General features: G+C 44.2%; 1 protein-coding gene across 5 annotated transcripts in view; it reads right to left on the bottom strand.

The window, feature by feature from the left end:
• Positions 1 to 543: 543 nt before the first annotated feature.
• Positions 544 to 25,752, bottom strand: part of SREBF1 (sterol regulatory element binding transcription factor 1) — a 98,655-nt gene continuing 73,446 nt past the window's right edge. For 2 of the 5 annotated variants that reach the window (XM_078665205.1, XM_078665204.1), the window contains exons 14-19: positions 21,599 to 21,708; positions 20,286 to 20,418; positions 16,161 to 16,323; positions 10,380 to 10,568; positions 9,280 to 9,391; positions 3,587 to 5,168 (exon numbers count right to left, since the gene is read on the bottom strand). In XM_078665205.1, coding sequence (XP_078521331.1) covers positions 5,113 to 5,168; positions 9,280 to 9,391; positions 10,380 to 10,568; positions 16,161 to 16,323; positions 20,286 to 20,418; positions 21,599 to 21,708 — 763 coding nt within the window. In that variant the 3' untranslated portion in view covers positions 3,587 to 5,112. Of the gene's footprint in view, positions 2,562 to 3,586; positions 5,169 to 9,279; positions 9,392 to 10,379; positions 10,569 to 16,160; positions 16,324 to 20,285; positions 20,419 to 21,598; positions 21,709 to 25,752 lie in introns of those variants that run through there. The other 3 variants (XM_078665203.1, XM_078665202.1, XM_078665201.1) reach the window with 3 other exon arrangements.

Genomic DNA, 25,752 nt, shown 5'->3' with positions numbered 1-25,752 from the left:
ATAAAGCTGGTAGGACGGCTCAGCAAGTTATTCTGATCATGTCACTCATTTTTGCTGGCTAGCAAACATGCACTGGAAAAGCCAAAACGTCTGGCAATGGCCGAGAGGTAGGGTTGCCAGCCTTTCCAGAGGAAAACACTGTAGTTTGTTCATGTTTCTGCAAAGGCCTGGGCATGATAGTTAAATAGAACTTTGTATAAAATAGTCTGTATTAATTTTTAACTTGGCTTTTTCTGCCTTTGTCTATTTTAACTTGGTCACAGATCAAGGCAAGCAGGCACCTTTAGAACATATTTTAATGTGCTTTCTTCTTATGTTTGCTGTTTTAAGTAAATACTGATAAGAGGAAAGAATACAGGCTGAAGCAGATTTTCTGTACCTATTTCCATGCTTGTCATACAGAAAAAATGGCCAAGTGGCAAGCCTACAGCCAGTTTTTTGACTCTGCCATTGCTGTTTTTGTTTTGTCAATGTTTTTACAAAACATTACTAGTGAAGATGTCAGACTTTTTTCAATCTAAAAGAAAAAATAAATAAATTGGCTACAAGCAAAAAATATATATTTTTGTTCTCAAAAAGCACACACTGCAAATGTACTTCTGTGCAATTCAGGGAATTACATTGTGTGTGGATGTGCTCCTTGTAAAAGGGTAGAGTGCCATCACTCACAGTGAAGTTAGCCATAGTAGAAGTGGGCTGACCAATGTGTCGTCCTGTATGCTGTAGTGGGCGGAAGGAAAATGTGAATGACAATAACAGACTAATAAAGAGGGCTGCTGAGATCCTCTATATGTAAGCATGTTATACACACAAGTTTAGCGAAATCAAAAACCGTTGACTAAAAATGGTGTCTGTACCAAGATTAGACATTTGTAGTGTGACAGAAAAAAACAGTTGGCACCAGTAATTAACGGTGATATCAGTTAGATGTACAGTGCAAATGAGACCGGATCAAACTCTCTTTTAGAATGATTTCTAGCAGAAAATATTTTTAAGGAAAATGCAACAAAACTAGAATCTTTTTTAGTTTTCAAAATAGGGGTAGCTTGGCTTTATGGGAATGCTCTTGCCTGTCCCCAACCATCAGGACTGGAAACCTAGAGAAGCAACATGTAGCCACATTTTGGGACCTATTTGACCCATTAATTAAATGGTTTTGGGTTGGACGTAGGATACAAGGCACAAGGCAGGTGTACCCCAGTAGCATCCACATAAAAAACTATAACTTGGGTTTCTTTTTGTCACGAGCACATATTTCGGGAATTTGACTGATTCCTACAAATAAAGACGAGAAAATGCTACTAGTCAGCCCATGGTGCCAAAGGATGGACTCCTATGTTATCATTTGTACAGATTTCTTACCAAATACTCTTACAGATAGAGACACATGACATATTTTATATCAAAGATATATGGACCAATTCTGAATGACTTATCACTATATATTCTGCTATAAATATGTAGGCCAAATTTAACATTAAACATCTTTAGTCTGAGAGTAGAGGATGAATTTCGTTTCATATACAACATATTGTGGTAAAATGCTACTGTATATGTCACTGATATATGGAACTATGAAGTAGACATATCTGTTTTAAGAAGAATTTGTTAAAAATGTATCGTTAAAAAAATTGTAATCTATATAAATAAATCTAATATAACACGTGGCCACAATTCCAAGAGTAGAGTGCCATCTTTGTCCATGTATCGGCACGATCGGCCTCTCACTATACAGTATTCCTCCTCATCTATAGAAGTAACAACCCAGAATATCTGGGGCAAGTCAGGAACACAGTGGGGTTGTCACCAACAATAAGGGGAGCAGGTCAGTATTTGTAGTTCCAATGGGACCTCAGCCCATGCACTGATTCTACATACACAGTAAAACGATGAACGCAACGTTGATGCAAAGCTCGCTTCTAATGGTGCTCGAGCTCACTTAGTGTGACCAGTCAACGCCATCATACGTAAAGAGTCCTCACCAGCCAAGGGACTGCATCTTAATTATCTCAGAGATAAGGCTTGTTTTCCATCAGGAAGGGTTTGAGGGAAACACTGGTCAACTTCTCAGCCACCACAGGTTTGAAAACACAGAAAAAGGAAGAGCAGCGTTTTTTTTGCCCAAAATACTGATGCCATTTCTTTGATGTGGGCGAAAGGTCTTCTGCGTAGCTGATCCTAATCTTCTGGACTTTTTGACGCAGCGTTTTGCCCTCAGATGGGGTCTGTTCTAGCCAATGTGGCCAACGGGTATGCCCACTTCTGAGAAAGCATCAGAGAGCAAGATAAAAACGAGTTGGCAGACGACTCGGGTGCTGTTCATGGTGGATCCCTTCAGCTAGAGGCGACGGGGCTTCCACCACTGCCAAGCTTTATGATCATCTGCTGACAGTCGTAAAGTGAGCGTTTGTCCCCCAGCTTCTCCAGGGTGCGTGCTGCCTCGGCCAACATGCCCACCCGCTGCCCGGGTGCGGAGAGGAAGGATGGTGGCAAGTAGCGGCAGGCCAGCAGGAGGGCCTCAGCGTGCTCCCGCAGGGTCGGGTGCATCTCCATTTCACCTGCTGAGAAGCAAAGAAGCCAACACTGTGAGCGCCTTCCATAAACTAGAAGCAAAGAAGCGAACACTGTGAGCACCTTCCATAAACTATCAATACATATTCTCTGTAGTTTAGGCTGTACACCCCAAAATTATGTGCACACAATTAAGAGGACATGTGAGAGGGTTCTTATGTACACTTGATGTGTGTACGTTTGATGGCTCTGCTGTGAAAGGCTGCAACATGAGCAAACTACAAACCACATTGGTTCCTTTATAAACAAACCAGCTGCTGTGTAGGAAGTGGCAGTGTAAGCTTCAGCCCACTGTCCTGCTTCTGCTACAAAGAAAAGAACATTTATGGGGATCATTCTCTGTCGAGCCTACTGCTGCGACTACTTTTAAATGAAGGGCTCCATCACCCTATTTTAACTGGGAATTGCGTAGAAACCCCAAATCAATTTCAGGATGCATATCATGTAAGCCATCAGAGGGTAAATCTTCAACTATTTTGTTGGAACCTGCAAAATAGACGCGGAAGTATCTATTGCCAAACTGCTGGCCCACTTCTTCTCTTGTGTCAAGCTGATCACTCAGAAATTACATATTTTCTGTTGATCCACATATTTGGTACACATGTGACAGCAGCAGCAGCGTAAGCCTTCTCGTTAGCCAGCCAGTGTACCCCAACCATGCTATTAAGTAAACATCCTTTTGGGCAAGGGAGATATTTCCAGACCAACACACAGTTTGGTCTCTCTTTTGAGACTTAGATAATCAACAGTGATGGTTTTAGAAACCTATCCTATTCTTTTTGTAAACATTTTGTTTTTACAACTAATGGATTTATCCTAGACATATGAATTAAAAATTTCCACAAATCTTTTGTGCCACCAGTGAGCTTGGTTACATCTTTACCGACATCCCTTAAATGACTGGCGTCTGCAATTCAAGCACAGCGAAAAAGTGCTCTTCACAACGATTTTTTTGTTTCCAAACTCAACAAACTATATTTTTGTTGCACAAAAGACTTTGACATATAACTGTATCTGATGTTTTCCTAAAAATGTATTTATTGAGAAATGTTCTGCATGAGTGCAAGTAAAAAGCTACAAATTAGAAACCTAGCAGAACAATATGAGAAAGAAGTTGGGTGTCTTGGTATAATAACTTGGAGTAGAGTTGAAGTTGTGGTTGTGTGACATTAAGCCCATAGAAGATTCCCAGGAGAGAGAAAAGTATCAGTGCAAAATAAATGCAGATCAAACCCAAGAGAGTTGAAAATCTACACTAAATGCACGCTTGAGAGACAGATGTGATCAGTCACACTAAATACATATTTATACAAGAGAGATGTGACAAACTAAACCTAAAGAGGGTCTTTATGAGGGACATACCCGTTCAAGCAGAGAAGAGATCTATTTGAGACCATCAAAACAAAAATTCAAGCAGTGTTTTCACAAAATTTGGCTACAACCAATGTGGTGCATGCCAGAACTGGCTTCTAAATTGATTTCACAAGCGGCCTGGTTAAAAGAGTAGGAGGAATGTGTGACTTGTCTCTTCGCATTCAGATCACAGACTCACAATTCTTTATTTATAGGTAAGACCGTCTACTGGCGACCAAGAAAGTTCTCCTCCCGTTGTTTCTACTGTATTAAGAAGAAAGGTGGTGCAAAAGGGGGTTAGCTTTTGAATTTACCAAGAGTAAAGTGCTTAAAAAAAAAAAAGTAACCCATAAGCACCATCGGACGAGCCTTCGCCTTCTATACCAAGCACAGCTACACATGGGATATCCCCCAATTTTGTGTGAGAAAAAGAGCCTTAGTTCATAACGAATCCCACCGACATCTAACCCTGTGACCATGAAAGATCTGCAGAAAATGCTTGACATCCTGTGTTTAATGGCAGCACGTTCAGATCCAGCTGGAGGGGTAGAACAAATTAACTCCTTTAAACTTTTGCATCATAAGGTATTTTGCGGGCAGTGGTTATCAGAGTTCCCAAGGATTACGAATGGACGCACCTTATTAAAGAAGGCTCCCGCAACCCACAATGCAGCAGTAGTATTGGCATCCCCAACTGAACAGTCTCAGCATCAGTTGTGAATTCCTCTCTGTGATTGTCAATGTGTGTATATTCGATCTGTACACAGCCTTTCGGCTTATCCATGTAAGGACAGAAAATTTAAGAAAACCGAGAAAGACCACATGCAGAGAGAGAGAAATGCTAAAGGAACAGCACACAAGGACAATAAAATCCAACTCAAGAATACAGTATAAATGAAACAATTGTAAAAACAATACAGTCTGGTGTCAACTGGGAGTAACTCGCCTATCACATTCAAGGTACGGAAGAAGCCACTTTTCAACCTTAGTTATCCCTTCACTGAGAATAATGTTTTCTGTTTCTCTCTTGTTTCAGCCCAAATTCAGACAGGAGTCTGCCTCCTAAAACCATCATGTTGCTTTCATCTAAGTCTCTCTTCAGTGTGTGAAGGTGAGGAGAAGACGGCCAGGGAGGTGGAATTAAACTCATCATTCCCACCTGGGTCTCGCCCAACACAAGAGTGGGTTTCACTGGCAAGGAAGTGTGGGGAAGCTCACGCTGCAGCTGACCAGCCTTATAACATCTGTGGATAAACAAAAAAGACACACAACTTCAGATCCATGTGCTCAACAATGCCCTGTATCTCTGTGCACAATTGTATATTATATATGCAAGCAAAAGTAAATACAATCGTGTAAGCTGGTACATTGTGGAGTCATTTGTCTCTACTAAGTCACTGGTATGGCAGTGGCAAAGAAGGACAAACACAAAGGGTCAGTGGCAACAAATTATACCAAGAATAAGCGAAAATTATCGCTAAGCTTGGTTAGAGGCAGTAATTTTATCGCCGTGCTTCGCCTATTCTTATCGCTTAGGAACCTTGCAATTATCAAGGTTTATCTCCTAAGCGATAAAAATCGGCCGAAATGCATGAATATCGCTGTAAAGTCAGCGATATTCATGCATTACTGAGCTAATGCTCTTAGCCATGTTATCCACCTACCATTGGATAACATGGATAAGAACTGCTCTGGGCAGGCGTTAGCTTTTGGAGATAATCGCGCTTAGCGCGATTATTTCCAAAAGTAGGTAATAGGAGATAGCAATGTTAGCGACTGGAAACAGTCGCTTACTTCTTGGCACGCCCACTTTGCATGTCATTAGCGATGAATATCGCTGACATGCAAAGTGGGCCCCAAGATGATCGCTATCTCCTACTAGCTGTCGCTAACTGGCGTTAGCGACAGCTAGGTAATAGGGCGATAAAATTATCGCCACTTTAGCGGGAAAAATTCCTGCTAAAGCGGCGATCAGGCCCTTGGTAATATGCCCCTATATGTTTAGAATGATTGAAGACTTCCAAGGACCGAAAGAAAAGATCCCCTGCATGTACCTTAACGATCTGTGTCCTCCTCCTCAAGCTGTGCCTCTATAGACAGAACATGGCAGCCATGTTGGTTTTGGGAAGGACCTCGGCGCTACTGTATTCTGAAGCACTTTCAGACGCCATCTTGGGTAGGTTTATACTGTTAAGTCGCCTCCACTGCAATCTAATGGTCAGTGGAGGCGGCCTCACCGAAGGGCCCTTTGGTGAGGCTGATTAGGCAAGTGTCCAAAAAGGGACTCCACCCAAATGGAGGTCTGTAGTAATACATTTTTATTCTTAAGTACAAATGCCCACGACCTGCAATCCATGAAGCTCAGAAGTAACTAAAGAAACAGTCCCCAAGAGCTTGTGCATTACTAATCAAGGTTCCAGAACATGAAATCAACAAATCAAATAAGTTAAGTGAACATACATGTGAGCAAAACAATACCAGAATGATGGAAGCAGCACAGGTTGGTGAACCCAATACTACAGAAAGCTTGCACCCAGCGAGTTCGACATTGAACAGATCTTTGAACAGGATTGAGTGACAAGAAATTGTTCTTTAAGAGGAAGTACAATCCTCTCTGCTGAATAGACTATCAAATACAAGGCACTAGCAATCAACTGGAGACCAGCGAGATACATGCAGCTCCTATCTCTACACCTGAAGCCTTCATGGCATGTCAGCCATCTTCCTCATGAAACTTCTTGGGCAGCGTTAAGAAGTACCATAAACATAGGAAGAAAAGGGAAATTATTAATCTGGTTTTCAGAAAGAGGAGGTCTGACTTTCAAGTGAAGAAGCTAGAAAGTGTAGGTTCAAGGTAACTGCTACTGATCTCTTATAAGTTTGCAAACAGTGGCCAGGGCAGAAATAACTAACATTTGGACCATTGACATATTAAAGGTATGAAACAGCTTGTGGAGAACGATTTGTTTGAAGCAGCGTTACCTTTTTATATTGCTTGGGCGCATCACAGAAAGTTGATGTTGTTAATCTCATACTTTTGAACTGGTACTCAATGTAAATATTTACTAGTACAGTTAATACGTACGTTAATAGTGCAGTTAGTACGGGGCCTTTGGGAGCACAGTGTGATAAAGGAACCATACTAAAGGCAGAACAAATAATCTGTCATTGTAATATATTTGGTATTGGGCCAGATGCCCTTAGGCCAGCCTCACTGACACTGGATCCACCTCCTACTGCTGCTTTGATTTGAGTGTTTCATGCTATAAATATCCCCAGCCCTTTTCTTTTAGAAAGTAATGTAACCAATATATAGCATTGATTCCCAATCCAAACGTACAGAATTACATTAACTTCAGTTTTGTTGTGAAACTAACCCCTACTTCACAGAATCACTTCCTGGCGTCTGTCCCGGACTATATGCCAGTACGGAAGCCCTGGGAGACCGTAAGGTAGTTGGTCTCCATATGGCGGGTGGACTATTTCTACTTCTTGAATTGGAGGCTTCTGGCCCCAAGTTATTCTGCACCAATTGAAACCACCAGCCATGAAAGGTTTGCACAAGCATTTGAAATCTGACGATTTAGTGCACATACACATACTAGACCCACCATCCTCAATAGCCAGGCTTGCCCTCACCAGGCCTGAGGTGCATTTGTAACTCCCAATGTGCCCAAAAACAACAAAATACTTTTTCCCCTCAAGCTCAGTGATACTTAAGGTCAGATTTACCAACATTCTGTGCCGATGCAAAGTGGCACACGATAAAGTATTTACTTTCCAGCACAAAACATTTTTGCACTAGGAAATAGCTGTTTAAGTAACACAAAGAGCGCTTTGCATCAAAGGAGGTTTCATTTGTGGCACATTCATGCGTTTTTACGCAAACCACTATCCACTAAAATGGTTAGAGAGGGATTTGCGCAAAAAAACACCTCTTTGAGAGAGTCGTTAACAAGGAGAAAGGTAAATACTTCTCTTAACTTTTCTCACATTTGGGGGCAGATTTATGATAACTGGCGCATCCCCAAGGATGCGCCAGTTATTTTGCGCCGCTGCTCCGCCACCCATGGTGCGCCGCATTTACAATGCGGCGCACCATGGGGCAAAAATAGCACAGATGCGTGACGCATCTGTGCCGTAAAGGTGGCGCATTGCTGGAGTTGCATCGCAAGCGCGACGCAGCTCCAGCAAGGCTCGGGGGTGCCCCATCTTTACAATGCTGCGTCAAGACCTACGCCTGCTTCAAGCAGGCGCAGGGTTTTGATGCAGCATTGGCCTGAAAGTGACTGAGTGAAATCTTATAGATTTCACTCAGCCACTTTTGCGAGGCGCACCTGCCCCGGAACGCCCACCCTGCGCCGGAACGCCCACAAGTGGCGCAGGGCTTTACAACGTGACGCATCTGCCTAGATGCGTCACGGTGTAAATGGGTCGTAGGGATGCGCCACGTTTACGCCGCAGTTGCGTGACGCAAACGTGGCGCATTCCCAACATAAATCTGCCCCTAAATATTTCCTGCACTGGATAACACACATCCAGTGTGTGAAACGTTTTAAAGTTAGTCTAAGCATGGTATTTTGTACAGAAAGAATACCCTTCCAGAACCAATAATAATCGACACTGCACACACATCTTTGTACTATAGTGCAAACGTGTGTGCCTTGTACTAGGAAGCCTGTTTGTGCTCCAGCGCAGGGAGGAAGAGCACCAGCACCATGAATATGGCATTGAATATTATGTGAGGTAGATTTTGTTTAGGGAAATTCTGGCTAAACAAATTCCAAGTTCCTCACATAAAGGATCCACTGGTATGCAGGCACTTGGATGCCAGTGTCAACATGCACCTGTTACTAGAACCTGGCACCAATCAATCGGGCACATGTCTGTTTACATCCATGGACGTGAAGAAGACCTGACTGAACAGAAGTGTAGCCTCAGAAGAGTCTCTGTGTCATGCAAAGAAGCAGATTTCTATCAAGCATAGTAAGGGCCTTTCTGAGTTACCAGCAGTACATGTCACACAATTCCTGAAAAACTCAAGTTTTTGAAATGTAAATTTTACATAGAACATAGGAAGCATTTAATATAAAAATTAAATCTCCAAAATGTGTATAACCCAAAGGAATAGTTACCGGTACCTTTAAAAAATAACGGAGAAAAATAAAAAGGTAAACTACATTTTCCGTGCTAAAAATCCAGCTGGACTGGCCCTTGCAAATGGCATGTGTCCATACGAATTTACTGCACTACAAAATTGCCTATCAATGGGGCACTGGTCCCATACTTCGTCCACAAGCTCAGCAAAGGGTCACAGGCACCCATTAGCCAATATCTTGTGCAGCACTCCCTCACCTTCTTTGCTGCTCTGTCCAACCCTCCGCCGCAGGCTGCGATCCAAGAGTTGGTGGGTCCTGGTGGGGCTCGCTCCAGCCATTAACCGTGCAGTGGCTTCATGCAGAAACACCTAGAAAAGACACTTATTAGAACAGTCTACTAAAAGCAGTCAAGGAGTAGCAAAGAATTAGTTTCTAGAAGAGTGAGACAGTCCGAGAAGGATGTATGACAGTACAACGAGTGCTTTTACAATGCGTACCATTACCACGCAGGTTTTACAACGCAAGTTGGGGGGCGCTGGATAGTGAATAGTTTAATTTACTATTCCAACTCCACTCCCCGTGGATAGTAGGGAAGGAGTTGGATAGTAAATTAAACTCTTCCCTATCCTACAGCGCCCTCCAGCGCAAGTCGTTGTAACAACTTGCGTTGTAAAACCTGCGTGGTAATGGTACCGCGTTGTAAAAGTTTCGTGGTAAAGGATGTTTCCCTTCCGAGAACATTCATGGACGGGTTAGGAGCACAGCACACTCAGCAGAGCGGTACAGGGAGGATGATCTTGGAGGACTAAAGGTGCAAAGCAAAAGTATAAGAGTGGGACAGGGTGCACTTAGAGAAGCTGAAGGAAAGAATGATCTCTGGAGGGGGTGAGGATGGAAAACAAAGCTCGTAAGTGGAGAGGGGAAAATTTCATTTTAGGGCGGGGGGAAGGCAGGGTACAATGCAGCAACTGAAGGAGAGGGCTGGTTTCACCTCAAAGGATACACATGGGAAACCGCAAATCCTTCATCAAAGGAGTGAGAGAGAAATACATTTAAGAGTCTAACTAAGATTGGGACATTATGCATTTTAGCTGGAAAATGCACTTGGGGATGCGAGTGGGTAAGTTTGTCCATTAGTCGACAAGAAAAAGTGTGCCTATTATCAACGAAAGCGACATAGTGCGCGTCATCACTGTATAAAGGAGGGCCTGATGAGTAGCTGTCAGGACAGATGATATAATGGCAGATTCTGAATATAATGCTGTTACATGTTGCCAGCAGATCATACAATCGCACAAGACCTCAGACGGCCTCCTATACACCCTCCATAAAGGGACTGGACCCTGTGAGACTCACCCGGCGCATTGCAGACCGGGCAGACTGCGCCAGCCTGCGGAGGCTGCTCAGGTCCTGCTGGAAGCCCCTCAGCTCCAGTGGAGAAGCTTGGAACACACCACTCATCTGCTGCCCTGCTGCATTCATCTGCTGCTGCCAAACATTCGTCCTTGTCACCAATAGCAGGTCACAGAACAGCAGCTGGACCGCCTTCAAAGACCATACAAAAAAAAAAACAGGATGGAAGGGTTGTAGCTTTTACAGACTATTTTTTGAAGGGTCACTCAAGTCATTAAAGCATATCTCTACTGATCTACCTAACAACGGATATTATAGCAATCCTTCAATATATAGCCTTTTTCATCCCCCTGCGATGTTAATCATAATTCGAGTAACAACCAGATTATCTTTTGCACCTGTTTTTAATATATAGGTAAAGCTGCTACTTGTAGAGCAATTTCATAACTCTGATTTTGGATTTTGGTGTATACAAACATCCTTCCCAACATATGCCCAAAAGAGTGAACATATGAAGACCTGGGTAGATTTAATGTCGCATTTCCAAGCTCACTAAAAACCATTCTCGGTTAATTAAAATGGATTGGATATAACACCACGTCTGAGAGTTTAAATTCTTCATAAAGCCAGCTGCATTCCCTGCACAATAAAAAGCAAAGATACTGATATTTTCAGCTTGCCATACGACAAACAAGTAATGGTGGGAACATTCTTCAATAAACATGCACACATTAAATGTCCAATGTTTCAAACTGAGCAATTCGACTTGCTTGGTGTATTTTAAATACATAACTTGAACAATTCTGTTTCCTGCCACTAGGTGGTAGCAGAATGCAAGTTTTCAAAGCTATGTATGCTCCATTCTACATTTTAGTACAAGAATATAAGTAGCAGAAACTTCAGTGAATAAATGAATTTGTGGGATATATATGAAAAACATCCAGGTAAAAAACATAAACGTAAGATTATAAGCAAACAAGTAATCTGCCCTATCTTCAGCTTTTTGTATTTACTGATCTTGAAAATATTTCCAATTTTCAAGAAATTTAATTCACTGCCTCATTTGCCAAACACGAGGCATTTTATAGTAACTACCACCGTGGTCAGACAGACAGAACAGGAAAATACCGAAGTTAAAATGAATGGTCCCTGGGAAGAATGAGACATTGATATATTTTAAAAATAATATAATAATGAAGGCCTAAAAAAATAAATAAAATAAAAAAACAGATTCCACAACATGTTGAAGAATTGTACCATCCATCTTACCTGTACTCTTAATTGCGAATACATCTATTGACATTAATACTTGCTACAAAGTAAATTACACAGTCTGGTCACTGGACATTAACAATTTGTTTCTAATTTCTAAGGACCTAAACTTGTACCAATGAGCACATTTTATCCCCAATCAAGATTCCCGGCATACATTTTGCCCTCGCCTGCACCTTAAACATTGTTTACATTCAACCAGTACCCGTTAGCTCATTAGCACTTGACCATCAGTATTTTGCCTGTTTGAACTAATACAACCGTAAATGCACTTCCAATGAATAACATGACTGAAGTTGAACACTAAACCACTCATAATCACATTTTTGCTTCCTTTGTGAATGTGAAAAATCAAAATGGAGAGGTAAGCACCAAAATGGCAAAGAAGTTGTCAAAAAATCTGTGGAGGAATTTGATGAATACGATGTGATGCTCGAGCATTTTATGAGAAATATGCTGAAAGAGAAATACATCTCATCATTCTAAAACAGATTTATGAAGATGTCTTTTCTAATAGTATGATTATTGCATATAGTTTTCCCCTGAATTCAGGGTCCATCCTGGTTTTCCACAAAGAGAAGCAAAAATAATCACAGAGACATCAAAGTAAACAGCCAATGAAAAATAAGAAATTTACCATCTTGTAGCATTGAAGCAGACAATAGTAAAATCGATTGTTGTGTCGATAATAGTATCGATTGGTATGTCCTTCTTCAGGTCACTCGCTGCAGATGCCAAAGAAGCTGCTTCTGTATTGCACTGCAGACGCATTGGACACCTCATCTGAACCATGCAATGCAACTACAATGCACAACAGCTGCAGCCATGGAGGTTCCACCAGTGAGATGCCACTGTAGGAAGTGACCCACTGAACTTCACACAGGAGAAAAGTTTGGAGAGACAAGGGGCAGCAACCAGATGGCTATACTGTAGAGAACGAACCACTGAACCATACCAAGAGGAGGGTCATTCCCCACCTGCATTCATGTGTATAAGACTATCAGGCTCATTTAGGTTGGGTGATAATGTGGGTAAATAAAAAATTAAAATGTCGAATAGAATCATTATTCCTTGTTCTTACTACTCGTAACTTCAGTATTGGAGTAACAGCACATTCTAACTGGCCATTGCGCAATGCTTTTAGAACCCCCATCTATGTATACGACTAGGAGTTCGAAGAGCTGGGACTCTCCACACATGATTGAGATCCTGAAGAACTGAGACATATAACACAAGGCCAGCAGAAACTGAGCCCTACAACACCAAAGACATCAGTAGAAACTGAGCCATACAACACTACGGACATAGGCAGAAACTGAGCCATACAACACCACGGATATCAGCAGAAACTGAACCATACAACACCACGGACATCAGCAGAAACTGAACCATACAACACCACGGACATCAGCAGAAACTGAACCATACAACACCACGGACATCAGCAGAAACAGAACCATACAACACCACGGACATCAGCAGAAACCAAGCCATACAACACCACAGACATCAGCAGAAACTGAGCCATACAACACCATGGACATCAGTAGAAACTGAGCCATACAACACTACGGACATCAGAAGAAACTGAACCATACAACACCACGGACATCAGCAGAAACTGAACCATACAACACCACAGACATCGGTAGAAACTGAGCCGTAAATCACCACAGACATCAGCAGAAACCAAGCCATACAACACCACGGACATCAGCAGAAACTGAACCATACAACACCACGGACATCAGCAGAAACCAAGCCATACAACACCACAGACATCAGCAGAAACTGAGCCATACAACACCATGGACATCAGTAGAAACTGAGCCATACAACACTACGGACATCAGAAGAAACTGAACCATACAACACCACGGACATCAGCAGAAACTGAACCATACAACACCACAGACATCGGTAGAAACTGAGCCGTAAATCACCACAGACATCAGCAGAAACCAAGCCATACAACACCACGGATATCAGCAGAAACCGAGCCATACAACACCACGGACATCAGCAGAAACCGAGCCATGCAACTCCACGGATATCAGCAGAAACCGAGCCATACAACACCACAGACATCAGCAGAAACAGAGCCATACAACACCACAGACATCAGCGGAAACCGAGCCATACAACACCACGGACATCAGTAGAAACTGAGCCATACAACACTACGGACATCAGCAGAAACTGAGCCATACAACACTACGGACATAGGCAGAAACTGAGCCATACAACACCACGGATATCAGCAGAAACTGAACCATACAACACCACGGACATCAGCAGAAACTGAACCATACAACACCACGGACATCAGCAGAAACAGAACCATACAACACCACGGACATCAGCAGAAACCAAGCCATACAACACCACAGACATCAGCAGAAACTGAGCCATACAACACCATGGACATCAGTAGAAACTGAGCCATACAACACTACGGACATCAGAAGAAACTGAACCATACAACACCACGGACATCAGCAGAAACTGAACCATACAACACCACAGACATCGGTAGAAACTGAGCCGTAAATCACCACAGACATCAGCAGAAACCAAGCCATACAACACCACGGACATCAGCAGAAACTGAACCATACAACACCACGGACATCAGCAGAAACCAAGCCATACAACACCACAGACATCAGCAGAAACTGAGCCATACAACACCATGGACATCAGTAGAAACTGAGCCATACAACACTACGGACATCAGAAGAAACTGAACCATACAACACCACGGACATCAGCAGAAACTGAACCATACAACACCACAGACATCGGTAGAAACTGAGCCGTAAATCACCACAGACATCAGCAGAAACCAAGCCATACAACACCACGAATATCAGCAGAAACCGAGCCATACAACACCACGGACATCAGCAGAAACCGAGCCATGCAACTCCACGGATATCAGCAGAAACCGAGCCATACAACACCACAGACATCAGCAGAAACAGAGCCATACAACACCACAGACATCAGCGGAAACCGAGCCATACAACACCACGGACATCAGTAGAAACTGAGCCATACAACACTACGGACATCAGCAGAAACTGAGCCATACAACACTACGGACAAAGGCAGAAACTGAGCCATTTAACACCACAGACATCAGCAGAAACCGAGCAATACAACACAACGGACATCAGCAGAAACCGAGCCATACAAAACCACGGATATCAACAGAAACTGAGCCATACAACACAACGGACATCAGTAGAAACTGAGCCATACAACACCACGGACATCAGCAGAAACTGACCCATACAACACCACGGACATCAGTAGAAACTGAGCCATACAACACCACGGACATCAGCAGAAACTGAGCCATACAACACTACGGACATAGGCAGAAACTGAGCCATTCAACACCATAGACATCGGCAGAGACTGAGCCATACAACACCACAGTCACCACCAGAAACAGAGCCCTGCAACACCACGGGCATCAGCAGAAACATAGCCACTCAACTCCACAGACACCAGCAGAAACTGAGCCACACAAAAACACAGACACCAGCAGAAAATGGGCCACACAACATCCAAGGACACCAGCATAAACTGGGCCACACAACACCATAGACACAAAAACTGAGCCACGCAACCACCACGAACATCAGCAGAAATTGAGCCACGCGACACCACGGACACCAGTGGAAACTGAGCCACACAACACCACGGACATCAGCAGAAACTGAGCCACGCAACTCCACAGACGTTAGCAGAAACTGAGCCATGCAACACCAAGGACATCAGCAGAAACTGAGCCACGCAGCAACATGGAGACCAACAGAACCGGAGCCATGCAACACTACGGACTGAAGCAGAAACGGAGCCATGCAACACCATGGACACAAGCAGAAATGGAGCCACACACCAGCCGAAACAGAGCCATGTAATACCATGGACACCAGCAGAAACGGAGCCAAGCGACACCACGAACACCGCCAGAAACAGAGACACGCAACACCACGGACATCAGCAGAAACTGGGCCACACAACATCACAGACACCTGCAGAAACTGAGCCACAGAACACCACGGACATCAGCATCAACTGAGCCACAGAACACCACGGACGTCAGCATCAATTGAGCCACACAACACCACGGAAACCAGCGGAAACTGAGCCAAAGAACACCATGGACATCATCCCATTCAACTCATAAGACAAGCGGGCGGCAGATGTCTCTCTGTAGAACCCTCATGGCTCATGAAAGTTCTGAAGAGAGACATCTGCCATCCACAGGTTTTGGAGAGAGACCCTACTGCCCACTAGTCTTGAGAGAGGCAACTGTTACCCACTAGTCTTGGAGAGAGACACCCGCTGCGACTAGTCTGGAGAGAGACACCCGCTAGCCACTGGTCTTGAGTGAGACACCTGCTGCCCACTAGTCATGGAGAGAGACACCCACTAGAGAGAGACACTCACTACCAACTAGTCTGGAGACATAAGGCAAGTCAGCAGAATTGAACTTACTTTATCAATAGCGCTGCAGGCTGTAGAGGTCATGGTGAGACTGTCCCGCAGGTACACACTGGCTTTATCACACTGGGCCAGGCTGGCCTGACTGCTGTCTTGCTTCCCCAGCATGGTACGTAAAGCCTTGAATGTGTAGTGCGCCGCCTTGGGCAAGGGGTTTCTAAGCACAAGGAGAGACAAAATAGCGGTGAGACTGGCTGTAGCAAAATAATAATCCACATTTGTAAAGCGCACAATCACCCGTAAGGGTCTCTAGGCGCTGGGGGCCGTCGGGAAGATTAAGCAAGCTAATGCCCAAAGTCACATGGTGCTGGACTAATCTGCCGCCGGTGCCGGGGATCGAACCGTGATCCCCAGATTCCAGAGTCAGTCGCCCTAGCCGCGGCGCCACACCTCTTTCTTGTCACCACCATGGACACCAACAGAAACTGAGCCATGCAACACCACGGACACCAGCAGAAACTGAGCCACACAGCACCACGGACATCAGTAAAAACCGCTGACTGCTGAATGTCAACTGGTCTGTTGTAGAACTAGTCTGGTGTAATGTAATACCCCTGAGGGATGGGTCAACACCCTGCCGCACATTTGATTCATGAGGTATAGTTCATCCTTCAGCTGTACAGTTTGTTTCACAGAGACATGTTTCATCTCATGAGTTATGGTGTATATTGCCCTAGTAATAGGGTTTATGTGTTTGTCCAATTCCATCTTGATTATGGAAACAGCATTTATTTGGGAGCCCCTATAAAATCCATCCATCACTTGCAAAACGCCAAACTCAGTCTTGTTTAACCATGTGTCTCTAGCACTACAATGACCGCTGGCTTCAAAAATCATTCCATTCATATTAATGTGTCTGATTCACACAGCTATGGAGAAACCCTTGCTTTCTGGACAAAAAACATGTTGGCATCAATAAGCCACCACAAAGCGCCTAGATCCTTTACACAACTGAAACTAAGTTCACATTTTTCAAAGACCTATGGAAAGCTTTGTGTCTAGCAAACCAGAGCACCTGAGATTTAGGAAAATGTTGGAAACTTAGCTAATGGCCCTTCAGGCTTTATTGCACCTGGGTAATTGGAAAAATAGTCCCTGTCTCTTCTTGCCCTCACCAGCCCCAAGAAACTCTGGTAAATGTGCTGTTTGGCACAATACATTTTAACATACCAAAATATTTACTTCCCCTAGGAATGGTTACATCCATTTCCAAAAAAGAAGGGCACCCGATAATCATCTGAGCTCTGGGTATACGTCTCCAAAGCAATATTAGCATGTGTAAGAGCTTGTTAGTTACTGAGAATCTAACGATTTGTGCATGGGTCTAGAGCCTGGCGAACAGGGTGCTCCACCGCAAGCGTGGTGGAGTGCCCTGTTCTCTAAACTGGCCTGTCGGCTCTATTTAGAACAGTGTGCGGACTGTCATGTTTCCAGCAGCGGTGCCTCTCCTGGCTCCGCCAAGGGAAACCTTACATGTCACTGTAAATACATAAGACTGTCCACTCTATTTAGGGCAGATGGTGTGATGTACTTTTTTTTCTTTTCGGAACTGCCTTTTGATTAATTCTTCCTATGGAATGCATGATTCCTCTGATATGGTAATTAATGTGCAGTAGCTTCTTCAGTTTTCTGTATTCTAGACTTTAGACTCCTCCGGATGGCTTAGAGGGAAACATTCCCTTTGAAGGCAGGTGCTGTCAAGCATGGGAACCTGGCGTATGTATTATTCATAATTGTACAAAGACCTGTGGAAATTAATCCTAGGAGTCTTTAAATCATATTTACATTCTCCGATGTTTGTTTACTCCACCAGGCAGTATCATTTATTCCCAAGGTGTGGTTTATGTCATTGAAGTATGATTGATTCTTTTGAGGTGTGCCTTAGCCCGTCACACGCCATGATTCTCTGTCACACCCTTTGGGTTTTCTTTCTGTTCTAATATGTATTTCTCTTGCTTTTTTTCTCAAATCGTTTTTCATTATAGCCTAGAAGCCCAACGTAGGCGGCTCTACCGGTTATTAAAGGCCCTATCCAGTGTTAAACCTTTAACAAGGATGTGTGCCTTTAATATAAAGGCCCTCTCCAGCGTTAAAGGCCCGAGCCGAAGGCGAGGGCCTCTAACAAGGGAGAGGGACTTTAATAGCTGGTATAGCCCAGCTACGAAGGGCTATAAGGCTATTAGAGCATTCTGCCACTAGAGGGCAGAATGTTCTAACAAAAAAGAACAAAGCCTTATGGGAGTGTGAGGGGATTGAAATCCCCCAAGCTCCCTGAAGCCTTTGTTCACAGGCAAAGCTGTGAACAAAGAAACATTGGAATGTTGGAGCTCCGGGCTTATACCAGCCATTATAAGCCCAGAGCACTCCATTGTTTTCAATGGAGCTCCCAACATTCCAGTGTTCTAATGGCCAGTAGAGCCTGGTACGGAGGGCTCTAAGGCTATTAGAACATTCCTCCCCTAGAGGGCAGAATGTTCTAATTTGTAAAATAAAGGCCTCACCGAGCCCGGAGGAGGGGGGGGGGGTTGAAATCTCCTGGCCTTTATTCACAGCAACAGCTGTGAACAAACATTGGAATGTTGCTGCTCCGGGGCTTCTATAGAAGCCCGGAGCACTCCACTGTCTTCTATCGAGCGCTCAACATTCCAATGTTCCAATGAGTTTTAAAGTAGTTACACAACATCCTTAATCGTCCAAGCAAGAGAAATACGTCACGGATAGTAAGTCCTTACATCTCATTTTTCAGTTCTCAAACGAAGCATCAATAGGATACAATTACCCCTTACTCTTGCCTTTTGACACATTACCCCATCGTTATTATGAAATCCCCTGCCCCCAGGCGTATGTATTATTCATAATTGTACAAAGACCTGTGGAAATTAATCCTAGGCGTCTTTAAATCATATTTACATTATCCAATGTTTGTTTACTCCACCAGGCAGTATCATTTATTCCCAAGGTGTGGTTTATGTCATTGAAGTATGATTGATTCTTTTGAGGTGTGCCTTAGCCCGTCACACGCCATGATTCTCTGTCACACCCTTCGGGTTTTCTTTCTGTTCTAATATGTATTTCTCTTGCTTTTTTTCCTCAAATCGTTTTTTATTATAGCCTAGAAGCCCAACGTAGGCGGCTCTACCGGTTATTAAAGGCCCTATCCAGTGTTAAACCTTTAACAAGGATGTGTGCCTTTAATATAGCCTTATAGCCCGCCGTAGAGGGCTATACCGGCTATTAAAGGCCCTCTCCAGCTTTAAAGGCCCGAGCCGAAGGCGAGTGCCTTTGACAAGGGAGAGGGACTTTAATAGCTGGTATAGCCCAGCTACGAAGGGCTATAAGGCTATTAGAACATTCTGCCAATAGAGGGCAGAATGTTCTAACAAAAAAGAACAAAGCCTTATGGGAGCGTGAGGGGATTGAAATCCCCCAGGCTCCCTGAAGCCTTTGTTCACAGGCAAAGCTGTGAACAAAGAAACATTGGAATGTTGGAGCTCCAGGCTTATACCAGCCATTATAAGCCCAGAGCACTCCATTGTTTTCAATGGAGCTCCCAACATTCCAGTGTTCTAATGGCCAGTAGAGCCTGGTACGGAGGGCTCTAAGGCTATTAGAACATTCCTCTCCTAGAGGGCAGAATGTTCTAATTTGTAAAATAAAGGCCTCACCAAGCCCGGAGGAGGGGTGGGGTTGAAATCTCCTGGCCTTTATTCACAGCAACAGCTGTGAACAAACATTGGAATGTTGCTGCTCCGGGGCTTCTATAGAAGCCCGGAGCACTCCACTGTCTTCTATCGAGCGCTCAACATTCCAATGTTCCAATGAGTTTTAAAGTAGTTACACAACATCCTTAATCGTCCAAGCAAGAGAAATACGTCACGGATAGTGAGTCCTTACATCTAATTTTTCAGTTCTCAAACGAAGCATCAATAGGATACAATTACCCCTTACTCTTGCCTTTTGACACATTACCCCATCGTTATTATGAAATCCCCTGCCCCCAGGGTTAGTAATCTAGGACTTATTTCTCGTGCCTGGGTTATCTTTTCACATTATGCTCTGTCTTTGACAATAGTATTTCAGTACCCAAGTTGTGCATCTCAATTACAGTCCAATACTCACTCAGTGGCACAGAGGACCTTTGGCATGTATTCCACTAGAGGATACAATCGCTCTGCTGCTTCGTCATCTCCTTGGAGCCAATTAATTGCCACAATTATGATGGAAGCCCACCACTTGGCGACAGGATCTGTGCCTGCCGGAGAGAGGAACAAAACGGATTAGCATCAGCTGCAGTTGGAACAGGTCAAGAAGGGACAACTATATGGAGAAAAGGAAGAAATGAGCTAGGAAGCCTGTGACAGGAAGAACACTACAGTGGGCCCCAGGAATGCATGTATGTGACCCACCTATACTCAAATACAGAAGAGAGCAAAGCTATGGACGCCATTTAGGAGTCGCAGCTGCGACCCCTTGCTTGCCCCTTGTGACCCATGGCCTCAGAGGTGGCAAATTCAGTGCCAGGAACACAGAGGCAGCTGGGGCTCTCCTCCCTTGATTTTCTGTCAATTGTTTATTACACTAATAGTGAATAAATAAAACATAACATTCACTAATAGTGTATAAAAAATGGGGTACAATAAGCAGGAATATGCCCTTCTTTGGCAGCTGAGGTAAGTAAAAAATGCTTTTAAATGTATGTTGTGTGCGTGCTTACGGGTGAGAGTGTTTATGTGTGAAAGTGTATACGTGTGGATTTGTGTGTATGTGTAAGTATGTGTGTTTGGCTGAAAGTGGAGGTCCAAGGGCATATGATGTTACTTCTGCTAACCCTAGCATTTGAGTGAATTGGCATCCATGAGCAAAGGAGCAGGAAGATGGGTTCCTCACTCCTGAGGCCCTGCAGGTTTTCAGTACAGGAGGTTATGTCACCACCAGTGATATGTGCTCAGCAGCGCACTCCTCTGTCTGACATTACAGTAGCAGGAAACCCTCTCACAGGTGATACACATCCAGGAGCACAAGCTGGTCCCAGAGGGGCATCCCTCATGTAGGTGATGTGCTCTCCTTTTACCCACACCCATGTAAGCAGGTCAGACCCATGCGTACCATCCCTATGACAGGTACCACAGCAAAGACAGCCTGGTCCAAGTGACATCATTATCGCACCGGGTACCTATTCACGTGTGCAGCGCTACCCCGAACACATACCAGAGCCTGTGTGTCTTCACTAAGAGATACCCTCTCACCTGTGATGCATGCCCAAGAGAACAGGCTGGTCCCTGAGTAACATCACTGCTGCAGATAATGTTCTCTCATGTGACCAAAACCGTGAACGCAGGCTGGACCCTGTGAAACATCATTATCTGAGGCACCTCCACCCAAAGCACAGGCTGGACCTTGTGTGACATCACTATGGCAGATAATATTCTCACCTGTGACACATGCCATGCTGGAGCTGATGGAGAAGCTGTGGTTGGTTGTACCTGCAGCGTCCGACCATCCATTCAGTAACTGCAGATACTCTAGGGCATCTGAGAACTCCCTGCACAGGGTAAGAGAAAAATATATGATAAGGCAGAAAACCCTAACCTGTATGCACAAGGAAACCACTACCAGTAAACCATGAGGAAAGGGCAGTTCTAACGCAGATTACCATAGCTAAAAAGCACCATTGCATTTGTCATTCTCAAGCTGTTTCCAGTTCAGAGATCTTTCAATGTCTCGAGATACAAGCTACACACAAAAGGCGATGGGGGGCTGCTTTCAATAAATCTAACCACTGGCAATAGCTCTGGGTAGCACTCCAACCCATCCTTCTTTTGCTCACCACGTCACTTCAGTTTGAACCCAGCCATATTCAAATCAGTCTTGACCCTGCTCCTCATGGGCACAGTCCATCCCGTTCAATCAGAATGAGAGAGCGAGAGAAAAGGAACCCTAGTTGCATTCTCCCAACTATAATCACAAACACAAACACAAATGGACAGCTAGTCTAGAGTTGTCAGAAGGGAAGGTCATGTGGGAAATTCAAAGGTTTTGGAGTAGACTCCTCATCCACTTAATACTGGCATGCTTTATCACTGGCGCCTATCCACACCCCGGAATGATAGTACAACCAGGGGAGACTCAACCTAAAAAAGGATGGGAGTTCTCATATAAATTGTAGCTGAATATATAGCAGGGATCCAGAAGATAAGAGGTAAAAATGTCTCAGGGTAAACCCAGGTAAATATCCTTTAATAAGTGGGAACCATAGACCTAACTAAAAACAGAGTTTGGATCTTGTAGTTGAGTTGAAATTTCTCAAAAAGACCCTTATTAAGCCACATGTTTCGGCCTGCCTTAAAAAGCCCTCATGCATGTAGGGCCTTCACCAGAGCTAGGGATGTCCCTGCCTATCTAAGCTGTCATGCCAGGCAGAAATGAGGCTTAAGGCTCTCACCATATTTCAAAGACACTTTCCTTCAGAAAGTATATATTCAGATGGTTCAGATATCATGTGCATCTATCAAGAGGCTCTCTCATGTAGTCACACATTCATCAAGGTAGGGAGCCTGTGAGTGAACCTGCCTCGTCCCTCATCAGACAGTTGCCGAAGTCCATGCCGAACTGCCAAGCCAAATCCTCCCTAAACCAGAACACAAGCAACCCCGGACCAGTTTCGGCCTAGTTATGGGCTCATCAGCTGGGTACAGTTTGTTTCCAGTGAGACAGTGAGCAAGGGACCCACGTCTGGGCAATACCAGCAGTTTTATATTTCCATTTTAAGTATGGCTGGGAAAACTAGTTTTTTTATATACAGTTTTCTTAAATATAATATTTTATGTTTGTAAAAAGCATATCCATCCAAGGAGCTGAAAGAATGGTCACATAACTGTTCTCTTGCTGCAGAGTAAGTGCACTTCAAGTGTCAAATTGTTGTTTCATCTGTATTACCAAATTACTCCATCTACGAGGTCATAGTAAAAGATTAGGCACGTGCAAGTCCTGTCCAAGCAACTGCCTAATCTTTATTTATTCTAGTCTTTGGGGTATGCCAGGTATCAAAGCCATTTTACGAAGTTTACCAGTCAGAGGAGGCGGTCTTTTTTTTTTGATAATCACATTTTATTAAAGTTTTTGATACATGTAAATTCAATTTTATCAAATAAACAATAGTTCTGTCGGGTAAAAATGAGTAATTAAAGCTTATAGGAATTAAATTCACAAAATGATTTCAGGTTACAAAGCTAATTGTTCTGCGTAGACCAAATGCAAATCCAATTTGATTTTAGTTCCAACTGGGACTGGATTCCCTAATCCAAGGATAGAATGCTCATTCAATTCCTTCCAGAGCGTCTCCTATCGTTTTCAAGTTCCTTCCAATCCCGCTGTCACGGATAGATTCCTCCCGTTGACAGTCCGCCTTCAGACTGATTGAATGAACTTGAAAACGATAGGAGACGCTCTGGAAGGAATTGAATGAGCATTCTATCCTTGAATTAGGGAATCCAGTCCCAGTTGGAACTAAAATCAAATTGCCTACAAGACACAGAACAAGTCAAGTCTAGGTGCGACCCTCCTGGGTCCCCAGAGGCGACATCGCCCCTCCCGCACCTCCCCGTCCTGATGAAGACCCACCCTGACCCGAGAATCGGGCTGTACTAGGGTCGAAACGTCGACAAACTCCTGGACCAACAGAGAGTATTCCATAGAACTTGCCAAACATTGTGGCTCAAGGGAATAACTCCAATCGAACGTTACTTTGGCCAACATCCTACCCCCCTCCCCTCGTGCTCTCACTTGTATATAAGTCACTGATCACAACTGCACTTTAGATCACTGCACTCAATTTCACAATCACCTTGTTCTGATGCGCCACTGTGTAAGTAATACCGAATTTGTAAATTGTATATTGAAACGGGGCACGTATGAATGCAACGCTAGCCCCAACCCACAGCTCGACCTGATTTTAACAACCCTCCTACAAGTCAAAGACGAGCTCCACACCATCAAAGAACTTCTCCACACACACCCCAGACAACACCGACATACAACCAACACCTCCGTATCCAACAAAGGCCACACCTTCCCCACAGGCCCTCGCACTCAGCACGCTCCAGGGGTGAGACGGGTGGGCTCACACTCTCCGCGTTGGCCCACTATCCCCGACCGCAACAACATACACCGCCCCCGTCGTGCTCATAACTCCCTATCGGATCAAGACTTAGACACCCTCCTCCGCTCATTTGGCCCTGGCCCGGTAAAACACACATCGTCCTCACAACTCCCCATACCCACAATTCTCACAAATCCCACTAGGCATCCAACTCTAAGCAGCAGAAGCTCCATCCCCAACAATCTCAGAAAAATCCCCCTCGCTCTAGAACACTCGACCACCCTTCTCACCCCCAGACTCAAATGCATCCTACTCAACTGCAGATTGGCCCAGAGGCACTCCTCCAACATTGCAGATCTCGTCACATCTATGGATCTTGACCTAACCATATTGACTGAAACGTGGTTAACTGAAGCCTCTACACCTATCATGGACATACTAGTTCCCCCCAATTACCACATCATTAGACTCGACAGGACCAGCAAGACGGGCGGGGGAATCGCATGCATTTTCAGGAGCAACCTCTCCGTTGCTAAAATCACTTCCCCCTCCCTCACGTCTGGTGAACTCTTCTGTCTTGATATCTCCAGCGAGGGCAAACCAGTATGTGCTCTACATCTCATCTATCACCCGCCTGGGGACAACCTCATCTTCACCCAACAACTCATGGACACGATTTCATCCAACGCTGGTCGGCAGATCACGCAAATCTACCTGGGTGACTTCAATCTCCACTGGAACGATCAGAAAGACGCAGTGGTGAATAGTCTCAAAACTTTCCTTGACGCGCTTAACCTCACCCAAATATGCAACAGCCCAACACACGACAAAGGCTCCATACTTGATCTCATCATCGCCAACGAAGACTCCACCCAACTAGGGGCAATCCAACCTTGTGATTGGTCAGACCACCACATTATCACCTTCTTCATCAATGAAAAAGTCAAACCTATCACGGCTCAACCCACCAAATCTAAGATCTGGAAAAGGGACATGAAGAATTTTAAACCAAACTCCCTGCCTCCTCTCCTCACCAATCGCCTCCTTCCCCCTCCTGGCACCTCTGATGTTCAATCACTGACTGACCACTACCTCGACTCTATGAATTCAATAATCAATGAAGCCGCCCCACTGCAACTAAAGAGAGTCTCCACCAAGATCTCGAACCCTTGGCAGACTCAATGAAGACAGGCGTGCTATGCGAATGGCAGAGCGCACATGGAGATCTGACCCTTCATCACGACATCGCAAAACACTTAAGAACAAGAGAAATGCCTACTTTAGGAAAATCAAGCGTGCGAAATCTGACTTCTTCAGCCTTCAGCTGGACCAAGCAAAAAACAGACCAAGAAAGCTGTTCGAACTAGTCAAAACTCAAACCAAGACGCAACCCTTACTATCAAACGACACAACAAACGACATCCCACACTGTGAAGACTTTACTGCTTTCTTTAAGCTAAAGACCGACAACATAAGGGGTGACCTCCT

This window comes from Lissotriton helveticus, chromosome 10, assembly GCF_964261635.1.
Source record: "Lissotriton helveticus chromosome 10, aLisHel1.1, whole genome shotgun sequence".
Lineage (NCBI taxonomy): Eukaryota > Metazoa > Chordata > Amphibia > Caudata > Salamandridae > Lissotriton > Lissotriton helveticus.
Note: the sequence above shows the minus strand (reverse complement) of the source record. Positions and strands in the feature narration are given on the sequence as shown.